A 21,150-nucleotide genomic window follows, 5' to 3' on the forward strand; every position below is an offset into this window, starting at 1 on the left:
GAGGAATAATACAGAAGGGTTTGAATGGACACAGAACCTCTCTGTCTATTGTCTCTTTAACAAACAAGATTCCATTCTGCAGATTCACCTGGAAATATTCCTTCTCATCTCTAGAGACAATATGTAACATTCTGGAATTAATCTCACCTATATCCAGTCCAAGATCCTGAGCAATTCTCCCAACAAAGGTGCCATGCTTGGATTCCTCCGGGATGATATAATGCAGCTGACTCAGGACCACATCCCACGTTATTTGCAGCAATAACAAATAAACCAACCTGCTCTTTGCTTGATAATCTTGTATTTGGTTGAGCATTTCTTAAATAGGCAAAGGATGAATCAGGCAATTTCTCTCTCAATAAGGCTTTCACGTTGAATAGGGATCCACGGTGTAAAGAAAACCAATCATGGCTGAATCCTCCAAGCCAAACATCCAGAGTCAATGAAAGGGAAAGAAATCTGAGCTTCATCGTCATAAGTTGGTATGGAGAGACATCTAGTGCTGAATCCTGAGAATTCATCTAGCTCCAATTACCAGACAAGTATTTTTATTTTTTTAAAGTACAATTTAACTGGCATGTTCTTTATATTGAATAAAAATACAATTTTATAATACAATTACTAACTATATTTTATTTCCGATAAAAAAAAAAAATCTGAAAATATATGTGCGTACGCCATCAATATTTGGATAAGAAATGGAAACCCATATTCCGTAAATTCTCTAAATTCTTTAACAGCTTTCAGACATTCAGGGACAATTTATCTCCCCTGGTTGCACGGCGGAACCCACGTGGGGTCACCTACGATCCAAAGTCAAAAAGTCTAATCTGTCAGCAACTGTTTAGAAATTGTTTTTTTTCTGACAGTTAGGACTGTAGAATTTACTTCAATAGATTTTCAGAAAATATAAATACATGATTTTTATTCATAATCTCCCTTCTCTTCAATTCATTTTGTCCATCAACAACCTTTTGTACTCATTAATGGGGCTCTATCAGCAAAATGATGCTATATGAGCCCCACATATGCGTGGATAGACTTTAAAAAGGCTATTCAGGCACCGCAAATGTTATTTTAAACCCCCCCATTTTAAAATAAATTGTGCACAGCGGGCGGTCCTCCACGGTCCGACGTCATCTTGCTGTCATGCCTTCCTCTTCTTTCTTCTTCCAGCGACGTCCTCCTGTCCTGGCTCTTCTCCACCTTGATCTTCTGTTCTTCTGGCTCATTATGTTCAAATCCCGCGTATGCACATATCGCTCCCTCCGGAGCACTACAGTGCATGCACCGGCGCCATTTTTGTTGTAGTTCTAAGTACCCCTTAGAACTACGAGAGCGTACTGCGCATGCACAGTACGCTCGCGAACTTCTTCATTCCGGAAGCAAAGAAGATGAAGGCGTGGAAGAGCCAGGACAGGAGGGCGTCGCTGGAAGAAGAAAGAAGAGGAAGGTGTGACAGCAAGATGAAGTCGGACCATGGAGGACCACCCGGCGTGCACAATAGGTATGATTTACAAATATGTTTTTATGTCTTTATTTTAAAATAACATTTGCGGTGCCTGAATAGCCTTTTTAAAGGTTATCCAAGCATATGTGGGGCTCATACAGCATAATTTTGCTGATAGAGCCCCTCTAAAATGTTTTCAGCTGAGCTGCGAGCCGCCAATATTATACATATATATTACTATTATCATTGTGACAATTTCTCTTGATATCAATTCAATGCAGTATGACAAAATGCTAGCAAAACACTAGACAGGCAGCGACTTATAAAGCAACCATTGTCACATAACAAATATGGCAGAAACATTACAAAATATCCCAATATCTTATTCTTTTAAATGACTTGCAATCTCACATTATACAGCTTGGATAGCTAAGGAAGATATGTAACCCAAATGTTAGTGTTTGGTGAAGCCTTCTATGTCAGGAATAACAGCGCTGGGTCGCTTGACGTTTGCATCCATTCCAATTTCCGGTTCTTTTCACATTTTTCTACCCTTTTGAAAACACATTAAAACATTGCTAGAAAGTTTAACACCCCTGAAGTTGTATTACCACAGCTATTTCTATATTGATTTGGTCATGTCTTTTTGCCATTCAAAGGGCCGAAGGAAGGCCAAGGAGGATAGGTTTGGAGATAACATTTCTAATACTTCATTATGTTATAGCTTTACTCTTAGATCACTAGCGACAAGCAGTCTCAAAACATTCACAATCTTACACCACATTATAGAATATCACAAAGGGTTTTCAGACGATAACTTTTGTACACAGTCCCTTTATTTGGATAAATGTGATGCCTGATTAAAAAATATCTCTTACGATGAAAATGAAAAAAATATCTCTTCAGCCGAGGTCTTTATTTTGCTATTGATATTGGTCTTTTATATGTTTATTTGAATTTTTCAACAAAGTCAATAAAGCTGCAGGTTTCTGCAGCTAGAGTATTCTATCTTATCAATACACATTTCCATATCTAAGAAGGTGATCAGCTTTGTTCTTTCCTTTGAGTTGACATTTGCTTAGTGTTACCCGTGCTCTCCAGTCTCAGTGGTTAATTTATCTCCCAAATGAAATATGTTTTTATGTAAATGTAGTATTGTATTACCATACATACTCGAGTATAAGCCAAATTTTTCAGCACAGTTTTTGTGCTGAAAAAGCCCCCTCAGCTTATACTCGAGTCAAGTAAAAAAAAAAAAAATTTATTTTTTTTTTTTATTTTTTTTTTTGGGGGGGGGTCTATGACCAGTCGCAATATTAATGTATAGAATCTCCCATAAAATAGTGAAAATAAAATAGAAGCTTTAAAAAAATATAATAAAAAATAAAGTAAATAAAAGTTGTAAATCCCTCCTTTCCCTAGAATTCATATGAAAGTAGAAAATGACTGTGAGATACATACACATTAGGTTTCCCTGTGTCTACTGAATATAGGGTATCTGCAGTGCTCCTGTTCCGTCAGGAAGGGGTTAATAGGAGCTCTGCAGATCCCCTATATTCAGCCAGGCTGAATTCCAAGTGGGGGAAAAAAAACTCAGTCCTCAAGCTCAGCGAAGGGGCAGACAGACAACCAAAACACCCCCTCCCCTTTCCCAGCAACTACTGCACCCAAAAACTCTGACCATTTTAATTTTTAAAATTTTCCAGTAGCTATTTTCCTCCCCTAGGCTTATACTCAAGTCAATACGTTTTCCTAGTTTTATGTGGTAAAATTAGGGGCCTCGGCTTATACTCGAGTATATACGGTATATAGTTACATACAAGAGATTTTTTGAGTGCATGACACTGTTGCAGTAAATATTAAGCACATTTTGAAGTCTAACTTTTTAAATGCTATTTAGGGGATTCATGTAGTCTTGTTCCTTCAGTTGTCTGTTCGATTTATTCTTAGAAAAAAAAAATATTTTATGATACTTGGAAAATCCCATAAGTGATGCAGTGTAAGGGTTTTTGCCACATATGGGAACTTCTAGATTAAAATTCTTAAAATATTTATAATGGGATGGAAAGCTGCAAGGCCTCCATATTGTTTTCAATTAGTTTTCCCGAATTTTTCAGTATACTTCTACAAATTGATTTCAAATCTCCCCCTCCCCCTAAAAAAATACTATTAATGAATTGTTCTTGTTAGACAAACTGGGAAACTGATTAAGTTTAGAAATCATTGGTCAATCAACTAAGGGTTTTTTTTTTCCCTTAAAGCATCCTAATTTAGACATTTGGTACCTTGTTGTTCATCCAAACCTTCAAAAACTTGCAGAAATTTTTCACATATCTTTTTGGTCTGGCATTGTGTTATGTTATTTTATTAACCTGATGAAGTGACTGAAACTACTGTAAATAAAGTGTGACATTCAGTCCACTTAATCAGAGGTTGACTGGCAGTCTCCATACCTGCAATAAGTGATCTAGTATAAAGTTTGGAGTGTTGTGCCTCCTTGTACAACTAACCTTTTAATGGTACAATATAGACTTAATATATTCCCATACAATTTTAATAAGGGAGATAATTCATTTTCTGTTATACTATACATATGACATTATCAAAAATACTTACACAGTACAAATGTTTCTTCAAAACTAAATTATTTTGAATTGTTTCTTGTTCTTGTTGTATTAACTTGAGAGATATTTGTATTTCATGTAATATATTGTATTTTATTGTATATTGTATTTCATGTATTTCCAATCTAAGATTATCCCAGTCAGGCTAGAGGAGATCTCTATAGACTCCTTTATGTAAAATATTGCTCCTCACCTTAAAGCAAGAGCTAAAGGTTTTTTATAAACTTACATGTGTTGATTACCTCGAGAATCTTTGTAATTCTGAGCATGACACACTGTAAAGGGTCTGTGTTCAAATGAAGCAACACATTCACCCAGGATGCCTTTAAGAAGGGTGACTATAAAATGATTAATTTCACTGTATGTGCAGTTGTATTCACAATAAATTGATCTCTAGTTTGGATTGTAATTCATCTTGAAATCAATTCAACACAATATTTTAAAAAAATGCTAACAAAAACTTTGAGAGACCACAATTCACATCTAACCATCGCCATTCACAGATGCAAATAATTTATCGACTTATCGAAAAATAGACTCTTAGAAAATCTTCTTAACTTGCAATGTACAGAACATACCAGGACAAATGCAGCTTAGAGTACAGATAAGTATGAACACATCCGTGTAGTAGGTTTTTTTTTGTTGAGCTAAAGTGAATGTGTCACCAAAAATGGTCTATTTGTTAGGTTTTAAACATATTTTTATGATTTTGTAATGAATTTTTTAATTTCCAACTGTCAATATCTATAGAAAAAAGTACCATATCCTGTAAACACACTCTTCTAAGACTGACAATAATAGACGCTGGCAATTGTGTACAGCTTTTTGTTACAGTAATAATTTTATATATATTACAAACAAGACAAACAGAGTCACCATAGAAGATCACACCTCAATAGATAACATCCATAGTGACCCATCACTGCATCGACTACTGACCATAGATAATGTCGCAGCTTATCTACTCCCCTCCCTGCACAGAGGATGCTTAGAAACCTCTCCCATAGACCACAATGAATTGGCTCTAATCCAGTATCTATGGCCATGACTATATTGTAAAGCATGTCACTAAATGCTGTTAAAGGAGCAGAGGAAAACATAGCTGACACCCGGTAATCATGTATAGAAAATAGAATATAAAAAACCTATAAAAAAAACATGTGAGAGAAAAGTGATATATTTTACTATCTGGGTTTATGGACTAAATAAAAAGTGGTGATATTTTCTTTTTAAAGTTTGAGTGTCAGGAATTTATGGCCCTATGTTACATAAAGGATGGATCAAATAAATCCTCCTCGGCAACTGATGCCTGAATACCTTTGATGTAGTATCCATTAATTCTTTGTTCAGAAAATGTAAAAATCTGGTAAGAAAGTCGTTCAAATGCAGTTTTTCTCCAATTCCACCTCATTCTGGAATTATTTTCCAGCTTCCCAGAACATTGTACAGAACATTAAATGATTCCACAATGAAGAACAATTTGTTCCATAAACACTAAGCCCTCATATGGATTTGTGAATGGAAAACGGGAAAGGGTTAAAGCGTGCAAATAGTTGCAGATGGTGAAAGTGGTGAGAGGGCCTCTGTAAAGCAATTTTTCAATTGTAATCTTTAAATAACAGGCAATTATAACTTCTTGCCTATGAGTAATTCCTATTTTTATATTAATCAGTGTTGGTTCGAGTTTTATTTCACTACAAGCTATGTGTATGTGCGGCAGGTGTGGAAAAGAGAGCTGGGTTGCAGCCTGTTCCGCTGTCATTGCACAGTCCAGCATGCATGGGGTTAATTCCCTTGCAGCCGATAAACGTGGTTGGTCTTCTGACTGACAGAGTTGCTAACCTATGAGTACCTGGCATAGGCACCTGGGGCTTGCTTGTTAGACCTGCCTTCCCTCTATTTAAGGAGGCAGGTCTGTTCACCCACGGCCTTAGGCTAAAACCTGAATTGTGCACCTCAGTGCAATCATTAGTTTGGCAGCAAGCTGCCTAGTTATGTAGTGAGACTCTCTATCCTTTTGTTAAGATTGTGGGAATCTCCTCCCTAGTTAGTATTGTGGGTTTGTCCTACCTTAGTCAGGCTGCTACCTGTGGTGCTGCACAGCAGGTGGCTGTGGTAGGTGCGGCCCAGTAAGCTACTGGGAGCATATGGTCATTGTTAGTTTGTGTTTGGTCTGGCAGTGGACTAACTGCAAGACTTTATAATTAATTTGCAGCTGCTCGGTCCTGCAGAGAACTTATCTATTTAGTTTTAGTTTTTACCCAGATGGTGTTGTAGCCCGGTAGTGACATTAACTGTCAGGCCTTGTTCACACCAGGGTAGCTCTGCGGTTCAGAGCCCAGTTGGGCTCCGCAGGATATTTATTATTTAGTTTTTTGTATAGTATCCTGCTGAGCATATGTTAGGATTGGGTCCCACAGGTTGCTCTCCCAGCATACAGTGCCGCCTGCAGGTCAGGCTAATTCCAGCTTTAGCCCTACTGAGCATGCTCAGACTTTTGGAGCCGATCACAAGCTAAGTGCCTTTTCTCCACAAAGAATAGTAAAAATCGGCTCCAACCAGGAAGACAATCCTTACATGATCCGAGGTATATTACTTATTTTAAAAAGTATAAATTTTATTAGTTATCCATTTAAAAAAGGTTGTGAGCAATCTCGTTAGCTACGCGTTTCGGCTCCATTGCGCCTTCTTCACAGCAAAGTGCCTTTTCTCCCCTATTGAGCATGAGCGGTGAGGTCATGACCACCGCCCCTATTGAGTACTGTGCCGCGCCTTGGCCAGTGTGTGTTGCACCTTGTTCACATTTAGTTCACACATACAGCCGCCCATATGGGCCTGTGGACCTCGCTGCAGTGTCTTTCAGCCCAGAGGTTCTGTTGTTCAAAAAATATTATTTATATTTATACACAGAACCATAACACCGTAACACTATGATTTGTAACTGCAGCACCTCCAGAAAGCCTTTGGTCCTCTAGTTCCAATTACCAGTGCTTCAGTCCATTGTCCTACCTTTGCTATAATATACATTGGTTACTTAAATTAGTTTGTGTATATATTCAAGAACATGAGAATATCTGCTTGTGGTGAGTGGCTTTACATTATAAATTGTAGATCTAACATTTCAATGGATAAGACATTCTGTACATCAAAACATAACTTTGTACATACACAGGTAAAAAGTTACACTATAATTTCTTCTTACATGTATAACACACGTACATATCAATATAGTTTGATAGTTCGGAAATAGAAGTCTTTTTTTAATTTTAAATAGCAAATATAAATGATAGAATTTCAATTTTTTTCTTTCTTTCAAACATTAAACCTATCAGTGTTTGTATAGATGAACTGAGATTATATTTTCATAAATATAAAAACCTAATTTATGTCAAAAACTAAAAGTAAAAAGAAATAATACTCTCTATTAAAGTTCAGAATTTATTACAGAACATCAGAATTAACCTCTTTATCAGCATAATCCTTACATATATGTATTTATTATTTGCAACTTGTGTATTTTTCATTTCGTATTAAGTTTATATCTTAGAGTGATAGTAAAATAAAGAAAGTTTCATGTTGATAAGGATTGTAACTATGATTCTATTTAATACAATTCATTGATTCTAGATACATGTAAAAATTAGGCAATTTATTGTATTGAAAAAAAGCAATGTCATAAAATATATTACAATAAGCGTTATCTCATGAAGTTCTAGACATTTTTAAAATGTTCTGTATATAAGATCTTCCAAAAACATAAAGTTCCAAGCTTTAGTCAGGAATAATCACCTAAACTGTGTCTTATGGTTTGTTTTGCCTTGATTATCAACCCTTCTATATACATTTAACCCTTAACATTTAATATAAAACAAAAAAGATTTTCCTAATCCAGAGTATTAATCCAATATAATATTTTAACAGTGATATATCCCATTCAACAACATACTTGTAAACTGAAAAAATTCAATATCTTTACCAAACCATCTTTTGCCCCCACAAATTTTTGGGAGTGAATACTTTATACTAATACTAAGTCAGTCAATATTAATGATCTTTAAGTAGATCGCTGTGAACATACAAGAGTCTACCGAGACTTAGAGGCCAATAAAGGTATGAAGATGGGTAAATGAGTCAATCATAGGCTGCTGGCCCTACCTTTGAAGTATCCTTCCAATATAATCTACATGTCTTTAAAAAAAAAAAAAATATTTGCTATTTTTTTATTTTAAAAAATAGAAACCATGATTTTTTTTTTTAATTACAATTTTAAGTTCTCTTTAATGAACTATTTTTCCATAGCTTGGAAGGGCCAAAATACTTTCTTATATTCAGTTGTTCAACTACAAGTCAAACTAAAATCAAGTGTCAAGTTAAACTTTGCTGCACTAAAACTTGCTTTAAAATGTAGAATCTTACAGTTGTCATATTTAAATTACCTATTGGATATTTCTCCAGATCCTATTTGGATAATGTACTGTAATGAACAGGATTTGCTTTTATAGAAAAATAATATAATATATAATATTAAAAAAATTCTGCGTCATTTCTAAAAAATAATAAGTTAAATAGTGATGGTCTCTGCGCCTTGTAGCTACAATTGTAACAGTTGCAAACAAGCCATATATTATATGACAAATTGTTGGACACAGTTTCAACCTTAAAAAATTAAATTGATACCAACGTTTACAATAACTGCTTAATAGGAACCATATCAAATATTTTATGAAAGTCTAAATACATAATTTTCTTTATCATATTTCTTCCTAGTTTCCTTTTTACTATTTCATAAAAAAGTGTTTTGTTTTTTTTACAGATCGTTTTTTTCCAAGAAGCCATGCTGGTGACTGAATATCATATTCTGAATTCTACTAATCAATAAAATGTCAAGGTTGCAATTACATTTCCATCTATAACTTTTACAATTACTATCAATAGCTCAGGCTGTGCCCTTGAACCTTTTAATTTAATTAAGCATTAGCATTGTATTATGCCATATACTAGATTCCTTGCATGTAATGAGTCCTTTAAATCACAAAAATACGATTTTTCTAAGAATACGAATAAGAATAAGTTGTGAAATATCAAGACTATTACATTTCTACAAATTTTTGGGACACTTTTTTATAGCTAGTTAGGACAACGCACTCATTTAGATTAACAGTGCTAAAAATAAATTAATAATTATGCTTCCTCATTGTAACACAGATTATTATCCAATTACCTTTCGCATACTTTATGGTACTAACATTTTTAGGAATGTAACTTTCTGCTATTATTATGCAAATTTGTTAAAGTCTTAAAGGGGGTCACCAACAACGTTACAATATTTACATTTGTAGACAATTAAAAATTAAACATTTTTGTAAATATAAGTAATTAAAAATTGTGCAGAGTTTTAAAAATTTTCTCCAATCATCTTAATGGTATCTTTTGTCTTGATAGACTGCCAGTAGATATCACCGTGATGTAGGTGCTTTCTATTGTCTTTCACTTGTCTAGAGCTCAATCATGATTTCCTTGTTGTGGCCAAGTTATACTTTCATGCATGTAATAGTGTCTCTGCCTGACAACCTGATACACTTAAAGAAACCATAGTGAGGTCCATAGTCTCACTACTCTTACTGAAAAGAAGCCCTATGACTATGGTTAAACCATTTTACCCTCTACACATAGAAGATGCCCCTTTTTTCATAGTTACATCTCTTGATTTAAAGAGATCATTGTAAAAAGCTCTGTACTGTCCATTCATATATTACACCAAGTTGAAGAGCTCTATGAGTTTGGTTGAGATAAAATTATTGGAACAGAACAGAATTCTGAGGCATTTTCTCCATAGAAATGTAAATCAATAAACCAATTCATATTCATCTATGATATCGACCACGGCCTGCAAAAACAGGATCCATCACGCCAGTGAGAAAAGATCCAGTCATTCACAACTTTGTGTATTTTTATTTCATAGTCCACTGTATTTCCACCATTCAACATTCATGAAGTAAAGGTGTAGTCAACTTTAACTTGAATCTTCATGTGATAAAAGCCAATGAAAGTAACAAAACAAATTGTCACTCAGACCCCTATCATCTCCTGCCTGTGCCACCATATAAGTTAAGTCTCCCATTGCTATAACATGAACCATCCTACTTGAGCAGCAAAAGATCCGGAGAGCTGAAGGCCCGCCCCCAGTGCATCAACTGCCTCATTTGCATAAAACTTCAAAGTTGTTTTTCCTCCACATATGTAAAACACTTACATAACTACCAAGTAACGTACATAACAAATGTATATGACTTATCACATGATTTGTAAAATGGTGGTGATAGTTGCTTGGGTATGGTGGTACCCCTATTTAACTTTCATATTCACAGCCCCCATTTTGTTTTGACCATATCTTTCTTTTTTTTTGTCTTTGTAACTTTCGTAGTTTGTTCAGCTTTCTGCAGTATATTGTCTACTGTATACTTTTACTTATTTAGACTTCCAACTATTATAAAATCTTATTTTAATTAACGATTTTACTTTTATTTCATTCTAAACGTGTTTAACTACAAAACATATATGCATTTGATGTTTTCACACAAGATACCACTAGAATCTTTATTTTTCTACTCTTACCTTATAGTAGGAGTTTGACATGACCCCCTGGGGATTGACTTGCTCTTCATTCCCTAATGTCTGAGAGTTATTTGGTGTAAAGACAATTAAGTCACTTTTTGGTCGGACTGAATTAGAACTTATGTTATATTGAGTGTGTTGGGAATACATCCAGCTCCCGCCAGTGTTAGAGCAGATTCGGTAATTTTCTTTCAGTTCATTCACCTCATCTCTGTATTTTTGCCATCGTAAAACAGTGAAGACGATTAGAGTAATAAGAAAAATACTTGATATGACGCAGATTGCAACAACCAAGTAGATATTTTCATCAGAAAATTCATCACCAGTCACTTTGGTCTCTTGGTTATCAAACTTTAATTCTTCTCCAGACTCCACCACAGATACCACAATTTGTGCCTCTGCCGTCATGACTGGTTCTCCATGATCCTGAGCTACTACATGCAATCTGTACTCATCACTATCTGAATCTGTAAATGACCTCTTTAAAGTAATTTCTCCAGTCTGATGTGCAATGGTAAATGGGGATTTTCCAGATCCTCCAAAATCCTTCAACTTATAAAACGTCCAAGCATTGTATCCAGAATCCAGATCCACGGCCTTTACTTTAGTTATCAGGTGTCCGGGCTCCGCTGACTTGGGCGCTTTGATTGTTAGTTCGGAATGAAGTGGGGTGAATGTCGGGGCATTATCATTAATATCTTCAATGAATATGTTTAGAGTAAGGTTAGAGCTGAGGGCTTGTAGGCCGGCATCAGTGGCTTTCATGTGACACTGGAAATAGGAAATCTGTTCATGGTCAAATGATACTAAAGCAAAGACCTTCCCATTCTCTGGATTAATGGAAATGTAAGAAGATAAAGGGATCCCTTCAATTGTTCTCTCCCGGATTGAGTAAGTAATGAACGAATTCTGTCCAATATCTGGGTCAAAGGCTGAAGCCGTATAAATATGAGACCCTGGTGGGTTGTTCTCCTTAATAAATACTGTGTCTACTGGCTGGACAAATCTTGGAGCATTGTCATTGGTGTCACTTATGTCAATCTTCAGAGTTGTAGACGTAGAAAGGGATGGAGAACCTTCATCTCTTGCAGTAATAGTAACTTCATATTCATCTTTTTTCTCCCGATCTAAAGGTCCATTCACAGTCAATGAAAAATCACTCATGAAAGCTGGATTTACCTTAAATGGTGAAGGTTCAGTAATATAGCAATGGACTTTTCCATTTGATCCAGAATCTTTGTCATCGACACTGATGATGGCGACTGTTGTTCCCTGGGGAGAATTTTCAGGAACAGGCACTGATAGTGATGTCACCGTCATCTCCGGAGGGTTGTCATTGACATCTACAACAGTCACTAGAACTTTACAATGTCCCACAAGCTTAAGATCTCCATTGTCAATAGCATCAACCTGAATTTCATACATATGTTTTGCTTCAAAATCCAGTTTTCCATTGACTCTAATTTCCCCTGTGTGTTGGTTCAAGCTAAAAATGTTGCTTTTGTCCCCTGACACCATATTGCTAAATTCATATAATATCTCTCCATTTCTTCCTTCATCCAGATCAGTAGCATTTAGCTTGAACACTAAAGTTCCTTCCACAGCATTTTCATTAACACTGCACTGGTAAAATGGCTGGTCAAACACTGGAGCATTATCATTAAAATCCTCCACATTAACAATGATATGTGTAGTGCCGCTCAGTCTTGGTTTGCCTCCATCATAAGCTGTCAGTGTCAGGTTGTGCACAGATTGCTTCTCTCTGTCTAGATTCTTTTTCAGCACAAGCTCTAAGGACTTGATTTGATTTATATATTTTTGGAAATCCAATGTAAAATATTCACTTGCACTGAGCTCATAGTTTGTGATGGAATTTGTTCCAAGATCTGGATCCTCAGCACCTTTTATCCTAAATCTTGATCCTGGAGGTCTGACTTCTGATATGACAAGGTTATTTATAGTGGAGGCAAATACTGGACTATTGTCATTGATATCTTCTATCTCTACATCTACACGATACATCTGCACAGGCTTATCGACAATAACCTGCAGAGGAATAATACAGAAGGGAGTATCTGGACACAGAACCTCTCTGTCTATTGTCTCTTTAACAAACAAGATTCCATTCTGCAGATTCACCTGGAAATATTCCTTCTCATCTCTAGAGACAATATGTAACATTCTGGAATTAATCTCACCTATATCCAGTCCAAGATCCTGAGCAATTCTCCCAACAAAGGTGCCATGCTTGGATTCCTCCGGGATGATATAATGCAGCTGACTCAGGACTACATCCCAGGATATTTGCAACAAAACAAAATGAACCAACCTGCTCCATGGTTGATAATCCTTTCTCTGATAGAACATTTGTTAAAACCACTGAAGACCAGGTGAGAATGAATCCTAATAAGGCACTCCAGCTGATGGAAGAATGAAGAAAATAGAAAAAAATCTACCGTGGCCGGAATCCTTACAGCAAGAATTTCATTTCATGATGGAGAACTGCATTTTCCCTTTCCTTGCTGTTATTAGTTGGTATGGAGTGACATCTAGTGCTGAAATTCTAGTTTGCATGTCAGGTATGTATATGTGTGTACATGTAATACAGCATATAAAATTAAACTGCAAGTAAGTAAAATAATTTGCAATATTTCTATTGTCCACCAATAATGAATTGTTTTATTATTACCTAAAATTAGCATTGTTTATATTATTTTCCTATTATTCTGTAATATTTTATATACCAATATCTAAATGTATTAAAAATAATACAATTAATAACACTAGTAATTAGAGGTAATAGGAAGTTAAGAAAAATATCTAATAATTTCCAATTATTATTATTATTATTATTATTATTGTTAAATTTAATTTATTTTGACCTTTTTGATATTACTTTTTGAACAAGAAAGGTTTATTAAAAGTTTTAGGTAAAACAATGACATGAGGTTCATAAAACATTTGGAAATGTTGTCCATATAGTTAAATAATAGAACAAACATTGAAATTATTATCATTCACTGTCCCCAGTAGGGCTCACAATCTACATTCCCTATCAGTATTTGTAGTCTGGAAAAAAACTAGAGTACCCCAAGGAAACCCACGCAAACACGGGGGGAACATACAAACTCCATGTTGTTCTACTTTGGATTCAAACCAAGGACTCCAGCACTGTACGACTGTCCTTAACTAGATTTAACACATCAATATTTCAATTTGTAGACAATTAATAGTTAAACATTTTTGGAAATATAAATAATTAAAAACTTGCAGATTTTTAATGATTTTCTGTAACATGCTTTGTCTTGAGTGGCTGTCAATCAATAAAACCATGAATGCAAAAAAAAATTATAAAGTCCCTACTAAGATGATTAGACTCATGTTTAATAATCTATAAAAATGTTAAATTATTTATATGTGCAAAAATATGTTACTATTATTTGTCTATAAATGTAAATATGTTTATGATCCTTGGAAAATCCCTCAGGGTCGACAAATTTTAATAAACAGTGTAAAATCTTTGAAAACGTTGAAAAGATCCCCCCCAAGACACTGATATTTTATAGATATCTTCATTAAAAGCAACATTCTTGTAGATTTTTTGATTATCATTTCCAAAAATTTTTATTGTACCTTTATTCTGCTGGACATGCCCAGATATGTGTAACACAAGTACTAGGTTAACACACAGGGAACTATCCTATTTGGCTCTGTTTGGCCATCCTTTGGGGTAGAGGAAGGTTTGAATTACAATCTTTCAAAGCTCCTGTTAGCATTTTGTGAATCCAAAGTAGTTTCTTAGACATTGTAAATTAATAAACTGAAGATTAATTAGGAGTGAATACACCCGTACTTCTATTATACATATTATTAGCTATTATTTCAAAATGGGGTCTCCAGTATTTCCACCATCATCAGAAATAAATGGAATATTATATAACATCCTAGTCTTCAGCGCCATGTACTGGTCGTATCCTGGTCAAGTCATTCTAGCTCAGTTGTTGAGTAAGGTATAATCTAATTACAAATCTTAAATATTAATATTTCAGGCATATTTCCTTAAATTTCTTGCATACAGTGGAGCTATGATATACCGGAAGATTATAGGCTGAAGTTGAAAATATTCTGACATTAACAAAAATTTACTCAAATCTTAACTTTAATCCAAAATCCCAAATTAAGGCCTAAATGATGAGGTAAAGGTATGTAAGTTAAAAGATAACATAAATGTAATAAATATATAAAGTATAACATGATTATTAAAAATCTCTAAAATCTATGAACAAAGGGATCAAGCAATCCATATAGTACAAAAATATTAAGTATTTCTATTTACTAAAGAATTGTTTCTACTTTCTTTTAACCTTGGGTCTTTTTTTTTTTTACATATGTATAACATGTTTAAGTTACTTAAGTCTTTGGGTAGTAAAAGGTAATAGAAAAGACTGATAATTCTTTTAGCTTAACCCCTAGACTTTACTAATCTGACTATTTACGTCGATCTATGTGATGCCCAATTCTGCAGTCACATTCATTGAAGTCAAACAACTGTGATTTATACCTGTAGGAGTGATAAGTTCCAGCATTTCCATACAGCAGTTACTGTCTGTGAGTAACACTATGATAAGGGAAGCTTTTAGACTTTTATAATCACTTTTATGAAATATAAAAACCAAAAAACTTGAAAGTCTTCAGTAGTTGATACCTTTTTTAATGGCTAACTCATAATGATGACAGATTATAACATTTCGAAGCTCTCGGCTTCTTCAGATATGACTAAAACAATTTTTGAAGGCTGCATATTTATGTACAACGGGACACATTTATGAAAAAAAGCTTAATCCTTTACAGTGATCAATGATCATCCTTTACAGTGATATAGTAAAGTGAAACTTCATTCTCATTCACATTGTGCTAGCAGAACTTTCTCCCCTGCCAGCCCCCACCATCACCTCATTTCTGGATGTTTTCTCTGTCTAAGCAGGAAGACTAGCTAGAGATAACACCAGCAGTTTACAGCCCTCTACTATTCTAAACTACTGCTTCATTTACAGATGGTCAAGGTGTCCAGAAAATAAGTCATGCTAGATATAAAACCATATAAAACTTTTTTTTGTTATTTTTGTAGACTATATAAATGTTTAGCCCTTGTAATCAGAAGAACTAGAGAATCTAATTTTAATATGTTGATATGCAATAGTATATATGACAACTATTTTTTTTTAGGTAAATGAAGCAAAATTTTTTAAAAAAATTCACATTTTCTAATATTCTTCCACTTCAACCAAAAAATTGAAACTTATTTAAAAACTAATACTCGTTATTTTTAGCCTTATTTGTCCTAAAAAAAAAATATGGTAAAAATAGTTGAGATACACAAAGGCATTAAAAAGATATTCAGAGTAAAGCAATGTATACCAAAGGGCTAAATTTGGCCTGAGCATCGGGGCATCAATGATGCTTGGACCTGAAAGGGTTAAACAATAAATACATTTAAAAGAAGGCAAAAAAAATGGTAATAACCAAAATTCTAATAATTAAAAAACAAGCTCCAGATATTTTTCTGTACCATACTCCACATTGGTAATAATATGTGATAATTCTTAGCACACATTTCTAACAGAACTACCATTTAATAAGGCTTCTGGAACAAATATGTTTGGTCTGAAGCAAAACTGGTGGGGGAATCTCATGAATCTTTGCAAAGTGAAGAAATGGCTATCTGTAGTCTTTACCTTTAAAAATCTTCTATCGTATGGCTATACTGAAAGTTTTAAATACAGAATATCATTGAAACAACTAATATTCTATAGGTGCTGATCATCCTTTCTGTTATACATCAGGTATATTGTGTTTGATAAGATGCTTCTAGAAAGTCATTTATGAGTGAATTGATGATATGTTTTATAGATCTTTCCCTTGATGAATCAATCTTTAACTTTAAGACTATTTGAGTTATTTTATATTTTGTTTCACCAAATTCTAAGTTTAGGATCCAAAAAATACATTGAGATAGTGAATTTTGAATTTTATAATGGATTTAACATTGGTGAGGCCCATTGGTGAGACTTGTAAATATAATATTTATGTTTTATGAGTAACAGTAATTCAATAAGATAAAAAAAATAACAAAGAAAATGAAGAGGTAACTTCCCATAAAATCATTGATTCTATAGAATTGTATCTGGATAGTGTGATGCCTTATAGCAGTACAAGGAGAGCCTCTGATTTTGTAGTGCAGAGCCATAGGGAATCCTCCACATGATATTTGATGATAGCGATGCTGCCTGCCTTTAGCTATTTCTATAGGTTTTTTTTATGCACTCTTAACAAATGCGCTCAGGGCTTCTGTTAAAATTTTGGGAAAAAACTATAAGGTTGTTTATCAGAGGCTTTCAAATTTGATAATGTCAAAGCATAACATGAGAAGAAACAAATAGAAAAGAGGCCATGACATTAACAGTAACACAGACCTACTTTGGATACTTTCAGTCAGATGGATTTTTCTTAGAACTTTGTATTACTTTATGTAATTATCTATATGCTTTCCTGCAATGTAATTTTGTTTTTTGTTTAAAAACACAAATCAAAAAGAAATAGGACAACAGTAAAATATTTCATTTTTTTAGCCTTACCTTATAGTAAGAGTTTGACATGACCCCCTGGGGATTGACTTGCTCTTCATTCCCTAATGTCTGAGAGTTATTTGGTGTAAAGACAATTAAGTCACTTTTTGGTCGGACTGAATTAGAACTTATGTTATATTGAGTGTGTTGGGAATACATCCAGCTCCCGCCAGTGTTGGAGCAGATTCGGTAATTTTCTTTCAGGTCATTCACCTCATCTTTGTATTTTTGCCATCGTAAAACAGTGAAGACGATTAGAGTAATAAGAAAAATACTTGATATGATGCAGATTGCAACAACCAAGTAGACATTTTCATCAGAAAATTCATCACCAGTCACTTTGGTCTCTTGGTTATCAAACTTTAATTCTTCTCCAGACTCCACCACAGATACCACAATTTGCGCTTCTGCCGTCATGACTGGTTCTCCATGATCCTGAGCTACTACATGCAATCTGTACTCATCACTATCTGAATCTGTAAATGACCTCTTTAAAGTAATTTCTCCAGTCTGATGTGCGATGGTAAATGGGGATTTTCCAGATCCTCCAAAATCCTTCAACTTATAAAACGTCCAAGCATTGTATCCAGAATCCAGATCCACGGCCTTTACTTTAGTTATCAGGTGTCCGGGCTCCGCTGACTTGGGCGCTTTGATAGTTAGTTCGGAATGAAGTGGGGTGAATGTCGGGGCATTATCATTAATATCTTCAATGAATATGTTTAGAGTAAGGTTAGAGCTGAGGGCTTGTAGGCCGGCATCAGTGGCTTTTATGTGACATTGGAAATAAGAAATCTGTTCATGGTCAAATGATACTAAAGCAAAGACCTTCCCATTCTCTGGATTAATGGAGATGTAAGAAGATAAAGGGATCCCCTCAATTGTTCTCTCCCGGATTGAGTAAGTAATGAATGAATTCTGTCCAATATCTGGGTCAAAGGCTGAAGCCGTATAAATATGAGACCCTGGTGGGTTGTTCTCCTTAATATATACTGTGTCTACTGGCTGGATAAATCTTGGAGCATTGTCATTGGCATCACTTACGTCAATCTTCAGAGTTTTTGATGTAGATAGGGATGGAGAACCTTCATCTCTTGCAGTAATAGTAACTTCATATTCATCTTTCACCTCTCGATCTAAAGGTCCATTCACAGTCAAAGAAAAATCACTCATGAAAGCTGGATTTACCTTAAATGGTGAAGGTTCAGAGATATAGCAATGGACTTTTCCATTTGATCCAGAATCTTTGTCATCGACACTTATGATGGCGACTGTTGTTCCTTGTGGAGAGTCCTCTGGAACCGGCACTGATAATGATGTCACCGTCATCTCAGGAGGGTTGTCATTGACATCTACAACAGTCACTAGAACTTTACAATGCCCAACAAGCCTGAGATCACCATTATCAAAAGCTTCAACCTGAAGTTCATACATATCATTTCTTTCAAAATCAAGTTCTCCTTTTACTCGAATTTCCCCTGTATGTTGGTTCAAGCTAAAAATGTTGCTTGCCTCCTCTGATACCATATTGGTAAATTCATAAAGTATTTCTCCATTTCTTCCTTCATCCAGATCAGTAGCATTTAGCTTGAACACCAATGTCCCAGTAAGAGCATTTTCATTAACACTGCACTGGTAAAATGGCTGGTCAAACACTGGAGCATTATCATTGAAATCCTCCACAGTGATGACTATCCTTGCTGTACCACTCAGTCTTGGTTTGCCTCCATCATAAGCTGTCAGTGTCAGGTTGTGCACAGATTGCTTCTCTCTGTCTAGATTCTTTTTCAGCACAAGCTCTAATGATCTGATTTGATTTAAATATTTTTGGAAATCCAGTGCAAAATATTCACTTGCACTGAGCTCATAGTTTGTGATAGAATTTGTTCCAAGATCTGGATCAGCAGCTCCTGTTAGTCTAAACCTTGATCCTGGAGGTCTGACTTCTGATATGACAAGGTTATTTATAGTGGAGGAGAAGACTGGACTATTGTCATTGATATCTTCTATCTCTACATCTACACGATACATCTGCACAGGCTTATCTACAATAACCTGCAGAGGAATAATACAGAAGGGAGTATTTGGACACAGAACCTCTCTGTCTATTGTCTCTTTAACAAACAAGATTCCATTCTGCAGATTCACCTGGAAATATTCCTTCTCATCTCTAGAGACAATATGTAACATTCTGGAATTAATCTCACCTATATCCAGTCCAAGATCCTGAGCAATTCTCCCAACAAAGGTGCCATGCTTGGATTCCTCCGGGATGATATAATGCAGCTGACTCAGGACCACATCCCACGTTATTTGTAACAAAAAGAAATGGATCAACCTATTCCTTGCTTTATAATCCAGTCTCTGATACAGCATTTCTTAAAATCACTGAAGACAGGGGGAAGAATGAATCCTAATAAGGCACTCCAGCTGACAGAAGAACGAGCAAAATAGAAAAAAAATCTATCATGGCCGGAATCCTTGCAGCAAGAATTTCATTTCATGATGGAGAACTGCATTTCCTCTTTCCTTGCTGTTATTAGTTGGTATGGAGTGACATCTAGTGCTGAATTTCTAGTTTGCATGTCAGGTATGCATATGTGTATACAATGTAATATTTAAAGTTAAGTTTTAAGTAATATTAAAATAGAATAATTTGTAATATTTTTTATTTTCTACTAATATGGGATTTTTTTTTTTATTATACCTAACATTAAATTATTTAAATTATTTTATATTATAGTGTAATATTTTATATACCAACATTTAAATTTCTTGAAATTAATCCAGTTAATAACATTAGTAATAATGGGTAAATAAAAATTAAGAAAAAAATTAGAATTTTTAAAAGTTAACTTATAATTAATTTGAACTTTTTCATATCGATTTTTGAACAATTAGAGGTTTACTAAAAGTGTTAGACAAAACAGTAACATGAATCTGTACAGTTACATAATAGTATAAGAAGTGGAATTAAAGACATTGCCATCACTCACTGTCCTCAGTAGGGCTCACAATCTCACAATCTGTATGTCTGTGGAGTACGGGAGGAAACCAGAGTGTCCAGAGGAAACCCAAACAAATGGTGAGATTATACAAACTCCATGTCATTTTTCATCGGATTCTAACCAATCACTCCAGTACTGAAAGGCCACAAGAAACCCCCTAACTATATTCTACATAACATGATTTATAGTTGTAGAGAATTAATAGTTAAACATGTTAGCAATTATAAATAATTCTAAATTTTGCAGTTTTTAAGGTTTTGTCAATGCGTCCATGAATACAAGAACTTTATAGAGTCTAGAACTTGCCAAAAACTCAGCCATGAATTCCTTATTTCTTGTACTTGTAATGTCCCTGCCTGATAACCTGTCCGCAATAAGAATAACATGGCTACCGAGTCCCAGACCACAGGAAGTTCCTGCATTCATGGTCATATCCATTGGTAAGCTATCAAGACAAAATATGTTTCCACTAAGATGAATAGAAGACATTTTTCTTTTTAATTCTGATAAATGTTAATTAATATTTTCAAAAATATTCAACTTTTATTTGTCCTTGCAAAACCCCTCAAGGTCTGCAAATTCTAATAAACAATGAAACATCTTTAATAGGTGATCACTTTAAAAAGATACTCTCGAAATACTGTTATGTTATAGATCTCTTCCTCGAAATCAACCCTCTTGTGGATTTTTGAATATCATTTCTAAAACATTTCACTGTACAGATGTTTTTAACTTTACCTTTAGTCTTGTCTGGATATGCCGAGATAAGTAACTTTTCTAAAAGTAACATGATCTTGTGATAAGTTTACACACAGGGATATGCTAAC

At 34.7% G+C, this 21,150-nt stretch overlaps 2 protein-coding genes across 9 annotated transcripts in view; both read right to left on the minus strand.

Moving 5' to 3' along the window:
- LOC142204139 (protocadherin alpha-C2-like) overlaps positions 1-21,150 on the minus strand; it is a 198,166-nt gene that overhangs the window by 101,165 nt on the left and 75,851 nt on the right. For 2 of the 8 annotated variants that reach the window (XM_075275416.1, XM_075275410.1), the window contains exon 1: positions 10,690-13,064. The exons of 5 other annotated variants lie outside the window; for them this stretch is intronic. In XM_075275416.1, the coding sequence (XP_075131517.1) occupies positions 10,690-13,056 (2,367 nt within the window). In that variant the 5' untranslated portion in view covers positions 13,057-13,064. Of the gene's footprint in view, positions 1-88; positions 533-10,689; positions 13,065-21,150 lie in introns of those variants that run through there. One more of the 8 variants, XM_075275413.1, reaches the window with a different exon arrangement.
- On the minus strand, positions 17,284-19,926 carry LOC142204142 (protocadherin alpha-13-like). Its single transcript, XM_075275421.1, has one exon. The coding sequence runs from the start codon at positions 19,689-19,691 to the stop codon at positions 17,307-17,309; it is 2,385 nt and encodes a 794-aa protein (XP_075131522.1). The 5' UTR covers positions 19,692-19,926; the 3' UTR covers positions 17,284-17,306.

The sequence above is a fragment of the Leptodactylus fuscus genome, chromosome 5, assembly GCF_031893055.1.
Source record: "Leptodactylus fuscus isolate aLepFus1 chromosome 5, aLepFus1.hap2, whole genome shotgun sequence".
NCBI classification, from domain to species: Eukaryota; Metazoa; Chordata; class Amphibia; order Anura; family Leptodactylidae; genus Leptodactylus; species Leptodactylus fuscus.